General features: G+C 41.7%; 1 protein-coding gene across 3 annotated transcripts in view; it reads right to left on the bottom strand.

Moving 5' to 3' along the window:
- Positions 1–16,269, bottom strand: part of dpf1 (double PHD fingers 1) — a 50,888-nt gene extending 34,619 nt beyond the window's left edge. For 2 of the 3 annotated variants that reach the window (XR_003937125.1, XM_030152230.1), the window contains exons 1-6: positions 15,595–15,743; positions 5,500–5,529; positions 4,050–4,210; positions 3,156–3,263; positions 1,953–2,080; positions 715–804 (exon numbers count right to left, since the gene is read on the bottom strand). Coding sequence is in view for 2 of the 3 variants with exons in the window: in XM_030152230.1 (XP_030008090.1) it covers positions 715–804; positions 1,953–2,080; positions 3,156–3,263; positions 4,050–4,210; positions 5,500–5,529; positions 15,595–15,728 (651 nt within the window). In the remaining variant the exon portion in view is untranslated. Of the gene's footprint in view, positions 1–714; positions 805–1,952; positions 2,081–3,155; positions 3,264–4,049; positions 4,211–5,499; positions 5,530–15,594; positions 15,744–16,063 lie in introns of those variants that run through there. The other variant, XM_030152229.1, reaches the window with a different exon arrangement.
- Positions 16,270–16,531: the final 262 nt, after the last annotated feature.

Below are 16,531 nucleotides of genomic sequence, written 5' to 3'. Positions count from 1 at the left end.
CTGGTGTCTGCATTTGAGTGTGTGTATGTGTGCGCAATATTTTTCAGAATACATTGTTAACACTTGATTATCTTCCCATAGGATCCTTAAAAAATGTGGGGGAAAAACCTGCATGATCTAATCAGAGTTGTAAAAAAAAAAAAAGGTCATCCCAGCATGACTAAAATCTCTGGATGTGTTTGCATGTTTTCCCAAGAATAACTTTACAAAATGGGGACAACTCTTTACGGAAAGATTCAGACTTACTACGAAAAATACGAGTCATACCATGTCCTCAATGTGAAATTACAAAAGTGTCAAATTTCTGAAAATGTAAAAGGTACAGCTTCTTCAAAAGAAGGTAAGGATCAGGTAATAACTTCGAGAAAGTTGCACATATTGTGAGCTTTTATGGTAATATTCATTTCATGGAAATCTTGGGTTAGGCTCATGTAGCACACGTTCTCCGACGAGTCATGTACATCAGACTCTTATGGACTTTCATCTTCAACAGTCATCTGAACTGAAGCTGTTTATAGATGAGGTTCCAAGAGATGTCAATGTGAGAAGAGGTATGTGCAGTGTGGAAAAAAAATAAAAAATCTCTGAGAGACTATGGGGACATCAGCACACAATGTTGTTTTTGTGTCTTAAACAGCATGAATTGTAAAAAAGGTCAGAATAAACCGACAAGGAAAACTCCCAACAAATTTTCAAATGTCATTGCTGTCTTACCCGTGCTTTGGTACGGTTCTTGCGCTTTGGGACATCTTCCTCCATCTCATCCACCTCCAGCTCATGAGGGAAATCCCCAACCAGCAACTTCTGCAGGTAAAAAGAAGACAATGAGAAACACACTGACCATCAGAGGGGGAAAAACCTGGTGCATCCTGCCCCCCCTCTAAGGATCATCGCTGAGTGTGAATTTATTGTAAATTGCTAAACTTTATATTTTTTCTGTAAACACTGATCTTTGCCCTAGACATTGAATGTTTTTTTCCTCTTAACCACACCATCATTTGCCTGCTTAATCCATGCTCTGTATGGACTCATGGGTGGTCTTGAAATCACTCTTCTTCCTGCTGATTTCAAGGGTGCTTACTTAATCCGGTGCAGAAAAAACTTAAGAGCAGAGCCACCACCACCACCACTGTGGCCTTATGGCACCATTTTAGTGCAATAAATCTTTTAACCATAGCTTATTTTTGTCCCTCATGTAGAAAAACATTTGCTTTACTTCAAGACGATCAAAGCTAAGGTAATAAATAGAAATGCACAACACTTTGATTTTGAACATTGCAGTTTTAGCTTTAAGGTTCGGAGTAAAGTGTGGATGTGGAGCTAAGATGGGGCAGAATGACAAAGTAATGCCTGCCTGGGTGAGTCTTCTTAAGCTGAGCTGGAGTCGGGAGAAGCCCCGGATTATTGACCTTAAACACTGCTTTAGCTCTCAAAGGGCCACCGTTGGGGCCATTCACTCAACAGCTGATTGATTAACTGTCCTTCTGAGTTGAAGAGCAATGGCCTCTACAGTAGCTGGTAAAATACTCAGCCAGATGGGCATTAAGTTTGCACTAAGAACTTAGAGCAAGATCCCATGTAAAGAATGACAAAGAGGGAAAGAGGTGTATTGACTTTCCTGTGACATTAAAACAAAACATTCACGAAGATGAATGCAAGTGGAATCCATGTTAAACACTGATGGATGTCACACACACACACACACACACACACACAGGCGCACCCCAGTGCCAGGAGGGAGTTGTCAGAGCCACGGGAGTTGGTGCCACCGCCAAAACACACACTCGGAAACAGACAAAGGCAAAGACAGACAAAGAAACACAAACACAGAGGGTAATACAGGCAGTAAAAAAAAGAAAAAGACTGCTTGAAATTCAAGAAAATAAGAAGACAAAGAGTGAGGATCAAACAGAAAGTGAGGAAGAGGAAAGAAAAAGAACGAAATACCTCACCTGGCACTCGCTCATTGGCTCTTCTTCCTTGGTTTCTACCTTCTTGTCCAGGGTTTCCCCGGCGAGGAGGGACTCCAGCACGGGACCATCTGGAATACCCCCCTCCTTCTTCAGTGAGGCCTCGTAGTCTGGAGCACAAGACAGTTGCAAAAAAACAGCAGAGATCTCACATTCATGCTGACATGCATACATGAGCTGACAGTGCCCTGAGGAAACAAATTTTGACTGGTTCATGAAAGAAGAAGGACTTTAGCCTCGGCAGTATACAAGAGGCCGAAGTGATCATCTGCAAATCCTCTATTATAGAGCATGACTCAGTGTGTGTGTGTGTGTGTGTGTGTGTGTGTGTGTGTGTGTGTGTGTGTGCGCGTGGGGGATTGATGTTTCCTCCACATATGACTCACTACATTAGTCTGTGAGACTTAACTAAAGGGTGATTTAAAAAAAAGAAGCCGGGTCCACACACTAATTGGGAAGGAAGCAGTAGTTGTAATATTTTTTTTTGTATCTAATTCTGATTTGTTTATTTCTTTCTACTTAACAGAGTGAATTGTGAACTATGAACATGGAATGTGATCTTTTCAACTCTGATATGACCCATATCCATATGCGGTCCTGAGTCACAACTGCAACACATTGTCAACACTCATATCCATGAATTCATGTGTGTCCAGTTCTGCTCTTTTGGTAATGGCTTCATTTAAACCAAGACATTTTACTCCCATATAGGCTGCCTTGGCTGACAATTTTGCTACTGTTCTTTTGCACATACAGTTTAGGTCAGGACTATTTAACTCCACCTTATAACCACATAATTCTAATAACACACAACTATATTGCTGCATACGTATTATGTATATTTCTTTAATTATCATATTGATAATATATTGTGTAGTACATGTTGTACAAGCTGCTGTTCCAGTTTTGTGTCTTAATAGAGTGTTTTAATATGTACAATAGTGTTTCAATATGTTTAATATGTGTAATTTTTTTGTTGCTACTTTTATTATACTTGAATGGAGGGACTGTAACACCAAATAATTTCCCCCTGGGATTAATAAAATATTCTGATTCTGATAAACTCTGGAATCTAAAACCAGTATATCAGTCAAACAAAATAATCAGATCTGATTTGAGCACTAAGTTTGCAGTGTGAACATACACTGACATACTCTTCATTGCTCTGACCATCGTTTTCCTTACCGATCTTGAACTCGATAGGTACAAGCCGTGGATCCTCCAGAATGTTTAGCCGCCTCTTCTTGCGCCAGCAGCGAGCAGGATATGTGTACAACTGACCTGGGGCATGACCTGAAACATAGAACAAAAGACAGCTCAGATGCAGGAAATATTAACATGACAATCTTTAAAAGAAAAAAAAAAGGACTGGAATTGATGAGAAGCTGAAGAAGGCGAGGTGTTAGTTTGATGTATGTATCCAAAACACATATTTATCAGAATTAATACACGTATAGTTATGTTGTTTCTAATGAAATATTTAAAAAATTACTGACATTACATGAATTTATGTGACATTAAACCCTAATAAAGTTACAACAAAAAGTTCCTAATAAACTAAAACTGAAATCTAGTTGCAGACTCTTAATATACTTCCGAAAGTGAAACTGTTAACACGAACGTACAAAAACACACATGCATCCTCTCCAGAATAGTTGCTGCCAGCGGCGTATCATTGCCTACAGGGTTGTCTGATTCACTGCCAAAATACACCAACGTTACAGAGAAAGAGAAAGCAATGAGGAAACTACCTTTGGGGAAAGAAAAAAAAAGTATTTAAAGTTGAGGTGTGAAAGGTAGGAGGTCTGGCAAACAATAGGAGGAAATGAATGAGAAGGGGAGACATGAGGAGAGAGGAAGAAAACGCAGACTGAACAAGCAGAGCAGAGGAAGGAAGGAAGCCGCAGGACGAATGATTGGAGAGAACCATTTGTAAAGCACAACAGCTGGCAAACACAACACACACCAACACAGCCGAGTGCTCTGGAGTGCTCCTCAAGCATCAGCCAGCCACTTGCCACGTTATTCTGCCCAAGTAACGACACACACACACACACACACACACACACACACACACACCTGGTCCACGGTGGTTCTTTTCCATCCAGATGTAACAGTTGCTCTGGGCCACACCGGTCTGGGAGTCCAAGAAGGGGAGGCGCATGGAGCGCTCGGCACAGAGACGGGCATTGTAGCTCCGACAGTGTTCAATGGCCTCCTTGTAGAACTCTTCACCAAGACTGGGAGGAAAGAGCAAAATGGTATGTGGGTCGACGGAGGGGAAACACCGGCCCAAAAGAACAGCAGGAGGGAAACAAGGGGCCAAACCTGCAGCATGCCTGTGTGTTTAGGTGTGAGTATGAACAAGGTCAAAAGTGGAAAGGACTTAAGTGAGTCAAGTTTGGGACAACTTTTCATCAGTGTGTTTGTCAGCAGTTAAATGTACTTTTACTCACAAACTTTATCTACATTTGAAATGCTTGTAATTTGCTTGAGACTTTCTGTCTAATGCTGCTTAAACTTCTGCTCCACTACATCTCAAAGGCAAACAGCTTCAGTTATTAGTTCATTTTCCATTCCAGCAAAAATCACATATTTCCAAACCTGTTGATTTTGAGTGTTTGTCATAAAAGCAAAGGTTAAGGGTTCCATCATAGGTTGAAAAATGTATCTCCTTAATTCTATAAACTACTCTTGGATTAGCTGGAAATTGCATTACTGCACAGATCAAAGCAGAGATGATTTTCTTTTCTGATGAAAAAATGTCTTTAGGACACATTTATGTCATAGAACAGTAATGCAGTATTCAAGGATTTAAGTATCCAACAGTCTGTAAAGTAGTTGAAATGAGTATGTACAAGAGTAAATGGAACACAAACATTTATACAGTGGTACTTTGAAAAAAAAAACAACACTAAATCAGGGACAATTTTACTGCACGATAACTATGATTTTCATGCTTTCATAAATGTTACTGATAACAGTTGCATACTTCTACATAAGTAAGTTTTCCATTCAGAAATTCAGAGCTTTTACTTGTAGAGGAAAGCAAACTTACACAGTATGTAAAGGCTCTGAATACTACATCCACTATTGGTGTTCATGCCTCTGAGTGAATGTATGTGTGTGTGTAAGTCAAAAGGGTCAGTGAGTGGACAGTCATGGGCAGTTATTGTGTGTGTGTGTGTGTGTGTGTGTGTGTGTGTGTGTGTGTGTGTGTGTGTGTGTGTGTGTGTGTGTGTGTGTGTGTGTGTGTGTAAGTGAAGTGTGGAGCTGTGCACTCCTATTAACCTGGGTCACAGGAGCTGAGCTGGCAAACACACACTGTTAAAACCACAGATGAACACACTCACACATGCGGTACAGTAAAATAATCCATAACACATTTATTACAGTGTGGACAATATATGCACTGTATTTTCTCACCTGTACAAGTGTGACTTTGATTAACATTCAGTGTAATATTCTCCTCTTTGTTTACCCCCCCTCCCACCCCCCCACCCCTACCATCTCTCATTCTCGGTCTTACCTGTTCTTGATGACTGCACCTCCAGATTGCCTGTAGGGAGAAGAAGAAGAAAAAAACGAAAGATGTGTGGTGAGTCACTCCTCCACCCCACCCTATTATCTTCCTCCTCTCCTCCATTTATTTGGCATCTCCCTCTTTTACATCCATCTCTCTCCTCCTGTCACTTCTCTCTATATAGTCCCCCTGTATATTTTTTTTTTTGCACATATTTAACTTCCACTCTGTGTCTGTCACTCATATCACTTGTTTTGTAAAAACTTTTCATTTTCTGTTGCATTTCCCTCTCTTTTCTCTTTCTCTCCTGTTAATAACTCCTCTCTGTGTCTTCCTGCTGAGTGCAAACATCAAGGTCACTCTGCTATACAGAAGGTAGACACAGAAACACACAAAACTACAGGTACGCACACACACACACACACACTGAGGAAGACAGAGAGAGAGAGAGAGAGAGAGAGAGAGAGAGAGAGAGAGAGAGAGAGAGAGAGAGAGAGAGCTAGAGAGAGTATCCTAAAAAAACAGCGCAGTGCAGCAGCTGCAGGTATAGATTTGTTGGAGTGTATGCAGTGTCTACCTATTGATTGATTGATCAAATTATTTTGCAGAATGTCCTCTAAGATCTTAGGAAAACTGTTGAACAAAATCAGGTTACCATTGTCACATGTGGTTATGGACAAAGGCTATACTGTCATTAAGACAGACTCTGAATCATGTAAATAATACATTTAATTATTGCAAATGTTAAGTTTTGATATGTTAAAACTTAATTCTTTTAACACAATAAAATTAGGAATCATTTTTAGGATGTGTGACTTTGTGACAGGTCGACACTTAAACAAAAATATTAATGATGCTTTTAAAATCACAAGGATCAGGATTTAAAGTGATAAGAGATGACTGGAAAAGAATTATTGTGGAAATGTCAAGTAGAATCAACCGTCCTGCTTGGAAATAAGGACAAAATCAACTCCACCATCACCCCAGCAGATGTTGGTGAGGTCTGACAGCATGTGCCTGCATCTTCAAAACCTCCTAAACCAGTTCTGCTACCTCGCAGGCCATCACTGAACATGTGACATTTAAAGAACATCATCATCAATATGTGGGGCATGCTGTGCCTATGTTGTATAATGTGCCACTGGGAATATGTTCTCCTTCTGATGAAGGGAGAACATTTCTACATTTTTCTTTGCAGCTCATAACTCACATGTGCACATGCATGTGCATCACCTGTGTTACTTTTCAGTGTACTGTCTTAATGCTGTTTCTAGTTTACAATAAACACATGAAGAATGTAGCAGGGCAGAGGCCTGTCCTAAATAATAATGTTAGATCCACACAGCATCTTTCAGACACTACGCGTTCACTTCGCAAGGTACTGTGGATAAAAAGGACACCTGACAGCCTGAATTTTTAATCAGTTTGTACCAGCAGATGCCTGGTCAAAATGGAAAGGAAGTGTTTCCGCTGGACACAAACCATACCTGCTGTTTGCATATAAATAGTCATGAGGAGGGAGAATAAACACACACCAAGAAGTGCTCAAACAGGCTCATAAAGTGCATTCAAAAGATACATGGGTCCAGAAAACCTTACATGGTGGTTTTTAAAATATTAAGGGGAACATGGACAATAAAAGACTTGGACTTCAAGGCTGTACTAGTGACCAAACTGAAATACCAGAGAATGAGAAGGAAGGGAGACTGAAAAAGGGAAAACATTCAAAATGTAAAACAGCTCACCCCTGAGCTTCCCATCCACCTCCTCCCTCAACACCCTCTCACTTCAAACCCTCTTTCCTCCATCCCTCCATCACCTCCATCTCTCTCTCTCCCTCTCTGCCTTTAGAGGTACTGGAATAAGTCGGCCCCCCTAGATAATAAGTTGGCAGCTGTAGAAAATGGCTTCTTTCAGTTTGGGTGCTCCCAATCTCATTATATTGTGATAGGAGAGCTGCATGACTGTTTGCCTGTTTGGAGGCTGGTACTGAGAGGAGCTCAGGCACTGGAAGTGGAAGCTAAGAGGAGGGGACACGCAAAGAGAAGGAGAAAGTCAAAAAGTTTGGAAAAGACATGAGAAGAGAGGATGGGTAAGGCGGGGAGGGGGAATAGAGAAAATGCTGTGATGGGAAAGAGTTTCATTCACAAGGAAAGGAACAAATGTAGAAAATAAGAGACAGAAAAGGTTCATCCTTTTTTCTAAAGGCCACCCCTCAGTCATCACTTTCCTCACCTTTTTGCTTTTACATATTTTTGACAATGAACGTTTTCAAATTGTAGTGATTTGGCTAAAAAAAAAAAAAACACTTTGAAGATTTAGTAACAGCAGAGAAATAAAGTACCCTCTGAAATGCTTTTATTATCTCATGATTATTTCTATCACACAGAAAGAAATTGAATGAAGTACCCTGATAGTTATTTATGAACAGGTACGTATAATAAAGACTAAAACATGGATATAAAGGGCAGTGTATTTGAAATGTGAATCTTCATCAGGCTCACAATTCTATTATGATTTACCTGGTAACTATTCAAACATATGATGTTTCCCAATGCAGCTCAAACTACCCCATCCACAATTTTCCATATTACTGCACATGGCTTCTTTTTAATTCGTTAATAGCAGCAGCGAGGTAAATATTTATTTGTCTATTCAAAAAAAATCTAAATGCATATGCCTTTAGTATAAACAATTGCATCTTTGCAATATAAAAATATGTCACTTGTTTGTGACCATAAACATTTCAAAAATAAAACAGACTGTTTCAGTTTGAACCAGTTTTCTACGTTGTGATGCATTGTTGAAAGGAGAAACTGTCACACCTCTATTGTCTGCCAGAGTCTGGCAATACGGTATGTAATGATACTAGATTAGGATTCTATATATTGTGATATAATAATAATAATAATAATAATAATAATAATAATAATAATAATAATAATAATAATAATAATAATGATAATAATAATAATGGATTAGATTTCTATAGCGCTTTTCAAGGCACCAAAAGTGCTTTACATTATTGAATATATTGTCATACTGTAAGCTGGGCAATGGATTTCCTTTTTTTAGAGCTGTCTCTTATTGTTTCTCTTTATGTTGTTATGTCATGAATCTTGGCATGAAAGACAACACTGTGGTATTGAGAGTACAGTGTCAAATATAAAATAATTGCAATTCTCAGATGTATCAAAATTAACTAACACCTGTCCTCACAACAAAAAATATTTTTCATTTTTAAGTTCACTTTTTCAACTTCATTTTCCACAGATGCATGACACTGAGGTTAACATCACCTGGTGAATTCATCAACAGCAATGTGTCTATTTAACATCCAAAGAGAAAACATCCTTTAAATGTTCAACTTAATGTAGGCAAAGAAAAAAATCCTGGCTCAGCCTTTGTCTACAGAGAGGATTGATTTCCCCCACAGAGAGTGGAAAACAGCCATGGCTGCACTGCTTTAGCCTGTGGCTACTGTGGTTCTAACGGTCCTACCAGGATGTTAAAAACACAGACCACAGGGAGGCACATTGGAAAACCAAAATTGCACATTACTCAGCACATGGGCAGTGAAGGCCAAGGCTTGATGCTATAAAAGCAAACAGTAGGTGCAGACCTAATTCAGCATGCACCCTTGTTTTATACTACTATAATTCCAGTCCTTTCATGTTTGAAAATTTTCAAAATGTAGGCATATTTCTATTTCAGGTTTAGTTTAGCTCTACTCTACAATAATGGATGCAACCAGACTCACAAGTGCAGACAGAAATACTAGCAGCTTAGTAATTAACTGGCATAGTGCCAACACTCCTACAAACTGGAGCTGACTACCAAAAATGTCCAGGCAGACATGACGGAAATGACAATCACAGAGGCTTCACTCTGCAAGGGCAACACAACACAAAGGACATCTATACTATGCATATACGCGCATACACACAAAGTAATGTATGCAGACAAGTATGCGCATGTGAGCAGTTTTTAGCTGCAGCAAAGACAACATAAACTAATATGCACGTGTACATACTTGCATTTAAAAACACCAAAGAGATCCATGCATGTGTTATAAACAATAATATGGACCACAGACACTCACATCGACTCAAGATTAGATAAAGATAAAGAATGAGAGTGCCTGCAGCATGGTGCATGTGTGTGTTTGTGAGTATGAATCCTAAACCCGCACTAAGCTGTCTGCCTCAGCCTGCACTAAGCAAACAGCAGGGAGAGAGAGGCCTCCATGAGAACACTGAAGAAACTGGTATCACTGGGAGCACACACTCAGACACACACAAACAAACCCACTGGCTCTGCTGACAGGCGGTAGACATACAGCCTTCCTAAAAAGCACAACCACCCTCCCAGGCCCACCCTGGGTGAGCTATTGTCTGAGACTTGAGGTGATTCCTCAAGTCCCATCTAGCAGAAGTGGTCCACTTCAGCACACACTGTGTCTCTGTCCACTGTTGCCTCCACTCACTGCTTAAACACACACATTGCCAGCAGTGTCTTCTGGTTATGGCACAATTAACCATACCAATTAGCTGGTTCTGATAGAGAAACAGACGGCTCCCCCTAGAGGTGAAGTCACATCATTAGAAAGTTCAATGAGAAATAGGAGAGAATCATATAAAATTAATCCACAATTACAAAAAATGTCAGCGCCAACAAAGGAGTTCATTTCAGTGGTGGTTTCCAACTGGGTGAAATGAAGTAATTAAACTGAAAGGAAATGAAGTAGCCTCACATGTAAATGGTTTTATGGAGGCTGAGGGCAGATTGTATTTCAGTGTTTTGCACTTCAGATTTGTTAGCAAACGTTGCCAAGACTTTGCCTGTTAGCTCTGTATGTATGTGTGTGTATGGGTTAGTTTTAAGTCTGCAAAGACACTTGTGTCTACATACTCGAGTCTGTACACCTGGTCCACACACCTGTCTCATCCACTATTGTCCATCTGTGCAGTTGCTTGCCGACACACACATATACACACACACTTGCAGTTGGAGCATTGTGTGTGTGCACAGTGGAGAACTAATATCAGGCGGCCTACTGTACAGTTCCTCCCCTCCCCCAATCTCAGCCTTTCCATGGCTGAACTCAACAGATTAAACTATGCAATATCACCCTTACCAATTCACCCCTCCTCCTCCCCCCTCACCTCCCCCATCCTCACCACCCTCAATTCAATTTCTTCTCTTCTCTCTCCCTCACTCTCAGTGAAATGATTTGTCTTTTTCTCTCGTCTCCCAATCTGTGTGTGTGTGCATGTGCGCGTGAACACATTCTCCTGTTCGTCTGAAGATTGGTAGACTGCAGTGGTAAGGATGCAAACACAGCTCTACAATATATAAAATAAAAGGGGCAAACCTTTACACTCTAAGCTACACTGGAGTACACACACTGCCTCTGTGTGCATTGAGAAAACACAGATACAGACCGACATACCTTTGTGTTTTGTGTTTCAGTGTGAGTAGCGGAGCAGCGAGTGCATGTCAGTAAGAAAGACAAAGAGGCCACACACTCAGTTTGACAGTGACAGACAGACAGATGGACAGAAACGAGAGTATGTGAGTGTGTGTGTATGTGTGTGACACGTCTCTGTGCAGGAATGGACGTCTGCCACACTACCAGCTGGAAAACGTCAGTTTGCTCGAATCGCTGTCACAGCAATGCTATTGCACATGTGTGTAAATGTGTGTGTGTGTGTGTGTGTGTGTGTGTGTGTGTGTGTCTGTATCTACAACTGACTGTTTGCATATTTAAACATGACGAGAGATCTGACAGAGAAAGGCAGAGTGAGGAAGGTAGACAGAGGCAGAGCCATGCAACAGATCGTGTCATTTCTGTCAGAGCTTTGTGTTAGCTGCGATTTTAATGAACAGGTTTGTTTGTGATGTTCATCATTTCCTGTGTGTTTCTCATCCTTACTGGGTGTGGTTAACTGTGAACTAAAAAGCTACAAATCACAGGCCGCTCTGGGTATCAGGGCACACATGGTTGCATTTTTGTAATTTTTGTTCAGATTTGAGCGTAACTATTTATGCATGCTGAGTATGAGTGTTTGTAGAAGTGTGTTAATGCATTCTTAGTCTATGTGTGTGGGTGTATATAGCCCATAGCTAGCTGCAGTGTGTATTGAGGGCAGTACATCAGGGTAAGGCAATCTGCCTCTGAACAGCTCCTTCAGGTGAGATTTATCACCACTGCACTTGGCCTCTTATTATGGCGATGGATTCTCTACCTCTGTATCTGGGTGTGCACGTGTACGTGCATGTGTGTGAGTGTGTGTGTGTGTGTGTGTGTGTGTGTGTATTTTCTTAGTTCCCCATCACCACCAACCCACCCACCCAACCCGGTCTGCATCCTTATTAAAGTGCTGCAGAGGGAAGCAGACATTGGTTTGTGTTGACTCCACCCTCAACAACTCCTGATAGGGATCCACTGGACACGCACAGACACTGGGAATAATATAAATGGAGAATGACAAGAGAGAGGAAATAATGCTGAGGAGAGGAGAGGAAATAATGCTGAGGAGAGGAGAGGAGAGGAGAGGAGAGGAGAGGAGAGGAGAGGAGAGGAGAGGAGAGGAGAGGAGAGGAGAGGAGAGGAGAGGAGAGGAGAGGAGAGGAGAGGAGAGGAGAGGAGAGGAGAGGAGAGGAGAGGAGAGGAGAGGAGAGGAGAGGAGAGGAGAGGAGGTTTGACTTATTATCTGCTTATCCTACCATACCTCCATACCCCCTCCTTTGGACTACAAGTTAGAATCCTACAGAACTACAAATTTCCTGGCTGGAAATCACACAAGGTCCCGAAGCAATAGAGCTGACTGACAGTCAGTTAGGTAGCACTGGAGAAATAGGTCATAGAGCTAAAAATACTTATCTATGTCTCTCTCTTGCTCTCTCTCTCATTCTCTCTCCATCCTGTCTTCTCAAAAAACAAAAAGACAAAGTAAAACAGAAAAGTCCAAATATGGGGATGATGAAAAGAATAACTGAGAAAAAGAAATACCCTTAAAAACACCAGACCTCAGGCTTATTCCCATACGAGTAAAGACAGAAAAACTGAGAGCGAGAGGGGGAATGAGAGTGAGTACAACTATGTTCAGTCTCCCTGTGAGTGTGTGCATGTGTGTGTCTCCATCCACACGGGTGATACCACACAAATGAGCGAGTGAGGGAATGAAAGGAAGAGATTGAAAGGGAAGGAAAGATCTAGAAATGGATGCTCGTGCAGGCTGTGGTTCAGCCATCATGCAGGGCTGTTTGCACACACAGCCGGTTATTACATGGAACTCATTTAGCTCAGCTCAGTCAGGCAGGGCAGAAATAATATTATATAGGCCCTCCACAACTGCTGCTAATACCACAGCACACTATTATCTATATCTTCCTCTGTACCCTGCACAAAGAAGTAATATCGCTAAAATATATGCCGCATCAGCTGCCATTCTGAAAACATTCTTTGTTGTCAAGTCAAATTTCCATGCATTTCCATACAAAATCAAACTTACAGAATATTTTATGATCAAACAAGAGTCTAATCCTTTTTTTTAGGTGTGTAAATTTCATGTGGATGCAATCACACTTCCTTTAAAGCAGTTCAGAGCAAAAACATGCCACTGTGAAATGCCACAAATGGACATTCAGTATGAACTGTGAACTGTAAATGCTGTCAGTGGATGTTACCAATCTTCAGTAAATTCTTCTAAAGGAACTCTTATGCTTGTAGATTTATAGGGATCTGACAAAAATGCATAGAGAATTGCCATCAGTGCCTTCAGCTGAATATTAAAGTAGTAGCATGCCTTGATTCTAAATGTAAAGAACTATAGTGGGGGGTTGGGGGTTGAGGGTAAGCGACTCTGAGGGCTCAGATGGTTTGAGGCCAAAAAGAAGGGAAATCGAAAGGAGAGAGAGGGAGAGAGAGAGAGAGGAAATGGCAGAACAAAAAGGAGAGGGTGAAAAAAGTGATGGATGGAAGAAGTGATGAAGACGGAGGGAGAAGGAGAAAGATGGGCAGCAGGGGTGATGGGAGGACAGCGAGGAAATAAGAGGAAAGTGAGATAGAGATGGAGAATGGGAAGAGAGGATCGCTGTTTGAAGAGCGGGAAGCAGAGGAGAAGAAGAGAAAGAGAGATTAAACGAGTCTCTAATCCAGCAGAGAGATAGACAGAGAGGGCTGGTAGGGAAATGCCCAGTAGATTGGAGCTATAGCTGCTCACTCTACTGATTTGCTGTCGCACACAAATGAACCCTCCACTGTATTTGCACACACATAGACGTGGAGTGGCTACCACAATACACTGGAAGTCTCCCTCACACTTGGATAGGCAATGGCTAACAATTGGACATGCTACACAGAATTCACACCCACTTAATTAATCACAGTTTATTGCAGAGATTCAACAAAATTTAAGGACATTTCAGGGCAAAACAGGCATTGTGTCCGGCACACAGCCAGCTGGCCTAATGGAACTGACATTGAACCAAATTTTGCTTGTTGTTCAGCCCATTTTACTGGATAGGCATCTAATTTGTAAGGCTGTAATAGCAAGTTTGTTTGTAGAAGTGCTAATTACCGGGGTTGTTTAAAAGCCTATCGCAGTGTGGTAACTGTAATGTAGTTAAACCCATACTGTGTAACAATGGCATTTATACAGTGGTGCGATATTAAAAGCAGCCCTGATTGCTTTGGCCTTGTATAATAAATACATTCAGCTTTAATTCCACACATAGTCTGATGCTTTACTAAAGTATGTCTTGCTGGTATCTCTGTAGGATTTAAGTTCATTAGTGTTTTTAATGTCTTTTTTTGTTTCTAAGTTTCCAAACATTTACTATCACACAGGATTACAAACCTGGGACCATCTATGAAAACCAGACAGTTCTTTAGTAACTTTCTCTGAGCGTCTTTTTAAGACTTTCTCTCCCTCCCCCCAACACAGACACACATCTCTGTCCTGGCACCTCTCAGGTACAATATATGCCATGCAAATCAGTCAATTTAATCTCCCCTTGGTGTCACTGAGCACCTCTGGGAGCAGTCTGGCCACACTTTGGCTCTGCTTGCATGAGCATCCCTTTGGAAGAGAGGAGGAAGAGGAGGAGGAAGAGTAAGTGAAGAGCATGAATCTGTGAACTCTATAGTTCATCATTAGAGCGGCCCACCTATGCACATGTCCCATCATCACACCACTGGACATCATCTGATAAGAGCATAACTAAACCTTACAATTATGACTTTGTCTTACCACTAGTCAGGTGTGTTTGGGGCTGGAGTTTAAAGAAATGTGGCCAAAACACTGAAATACCATCACAGCCAATGAAGGCAGCACACAGTTGCAAAATCAGCAGTGCAATTCAGCCTGTCTTTTCTGTGAAGTGCTCTTCAAAGCGAGCACGTACAGGGCAGTCGTTCATAGAATTGCACGAAATGTCGCCTTTCTCTGCATCTCAGAAAGGCTGACAGACAGCCAAGCAGGCAGGCAGACAGACAGACAGACAGACAGCCTGTATCCCATGTCCCCGCTCAGGTAGAACCTGCACAGCATCCGATGTGCGCCCCTGCTTTGCACACAGGTCTATGACTTTTCTTTGTTACAAACTGCCTAAGAACGGTCTTTTTGTGCGCTTAAACAGTCATCGGTTGTATGTTTTATTGGACCTATTGTGTGAGGGATTTTTTTTCGGATAGATCCCCGTAAATACCCGCTGACAGACGCACATCAGCCACCTTTTTGGCCGGGAGCCCAGACAGGCAGCATGCGTCTGCATTCCGCTGAAACCAGTCTAGTATTAGGAACAACAACAAAAAACACCCCCAAAAATGCACAAAGGGAGTCATGATTGGAAAAAACTTCACAGAAAATCCATCAGTTTACAGACCCTATGTTGGAAATAAACATCCGATGAGGTGCACGTCAAATTATTAAAACGCCGGATTATCGTTCAGATTTAGTCCTGGGTTTATTATAGGCGCCGAAGACCAAAGCAAGTACCAGAGTTGAAGCCGTGCACCAGCGCTTTTACCTCAGCCTGTATTTCCGAGAGGTAACGATGCAGCCTAAAGCGAGCACTGAGCTTCCTTCTGCCTACCTGTTTACCCCTTCTCTGTCCAAAATGTGCACACAGGTACTGTACAGCCATCTAAGCCCCCTGCCTCCCGGCCAACCTGCCTCTTCAGCCTGGCTTTGACCGTGATCTTGGCTGGCTACACTGACAAGGGACATACCGGGTCACCCAAATCTACCTCCAGCATTCCTCCATATCCCTGCACACACGCTGTTGGCTCAGGGAAATGATTATAAGAATAGCATCGCAGCGCAAAATAAACCCTTCATGCCAAAAAAGGAGAAACCCCCGTCTGCTTTGGCTAAATGTAACTTTTCTCGGGGCTTATCCAAAACCCTGACATTATCTCTATCTCTGTTCTGTGCGTTGCATGTATAGATGTGTTGGTAATCATGCTGGGTATTATTTAGGAATTTAAGGGTCTTAAATTACACTGACAGCATGCACGAAGACAAAAACGCAAATGCCTTGTAAGCAAATGTCTTGTACTTACGATTTGAGGGGGTTCTGTACCGCTGTGGCCATTTTGATATAGTATGATAGAATGCAACACTGCAGAGCCCGGTATTGTACATGTAATGTAGCAGCTATTTCAATTTCATTCATTCTCTGGGGCTGCGGCTGGAGCGGCCAGCCAATGGGAGGCGGGAGCGCTCTGTGACAGCTTTGGGGAAGTGTAGTTTTTACGCATGTCAACATGAAACATGCCGGCCGGGGAAGTACTACAAGTACCGGCGTGGGTAGCGGCTTCAGTGTACCAACAGTCCCGCCTCGGACTCGTAAGGGCAAAGCCATTCTGCCGATCCAAATAAAATAAATGAAATAAATAAATGAATTTTTAAAAAGGAGAGAACGTCTACAGTTATGTGAAGGTTGGGTTGCAGGACTGTCTGTCAGTCTGTAGGTTCCAGGTTCTCAGTGTTGTCTTGTCTCTATATTGATGAGCGAGGGTTGGACATTT

This window comes from Sphaeramia orbicularis, chromosome 13, assembly GCF_902148855.1.
Source record: "Sphaeramia orbicularis chromosome 13, fSphaOr1.1, whole genome shotgun sequence".
Taxonomy (NCBI): Eukaryota; Metazoa; Chordata; class Actinopteri; order Kurtiformes; family Apogonidae; genus Sphaeramia; species Sphaeramia orbicularis.
Note: the sequence above shows the minus strand (reverse complement) of the source record. Positions and strands in the feature narration are given on the sequence as shown.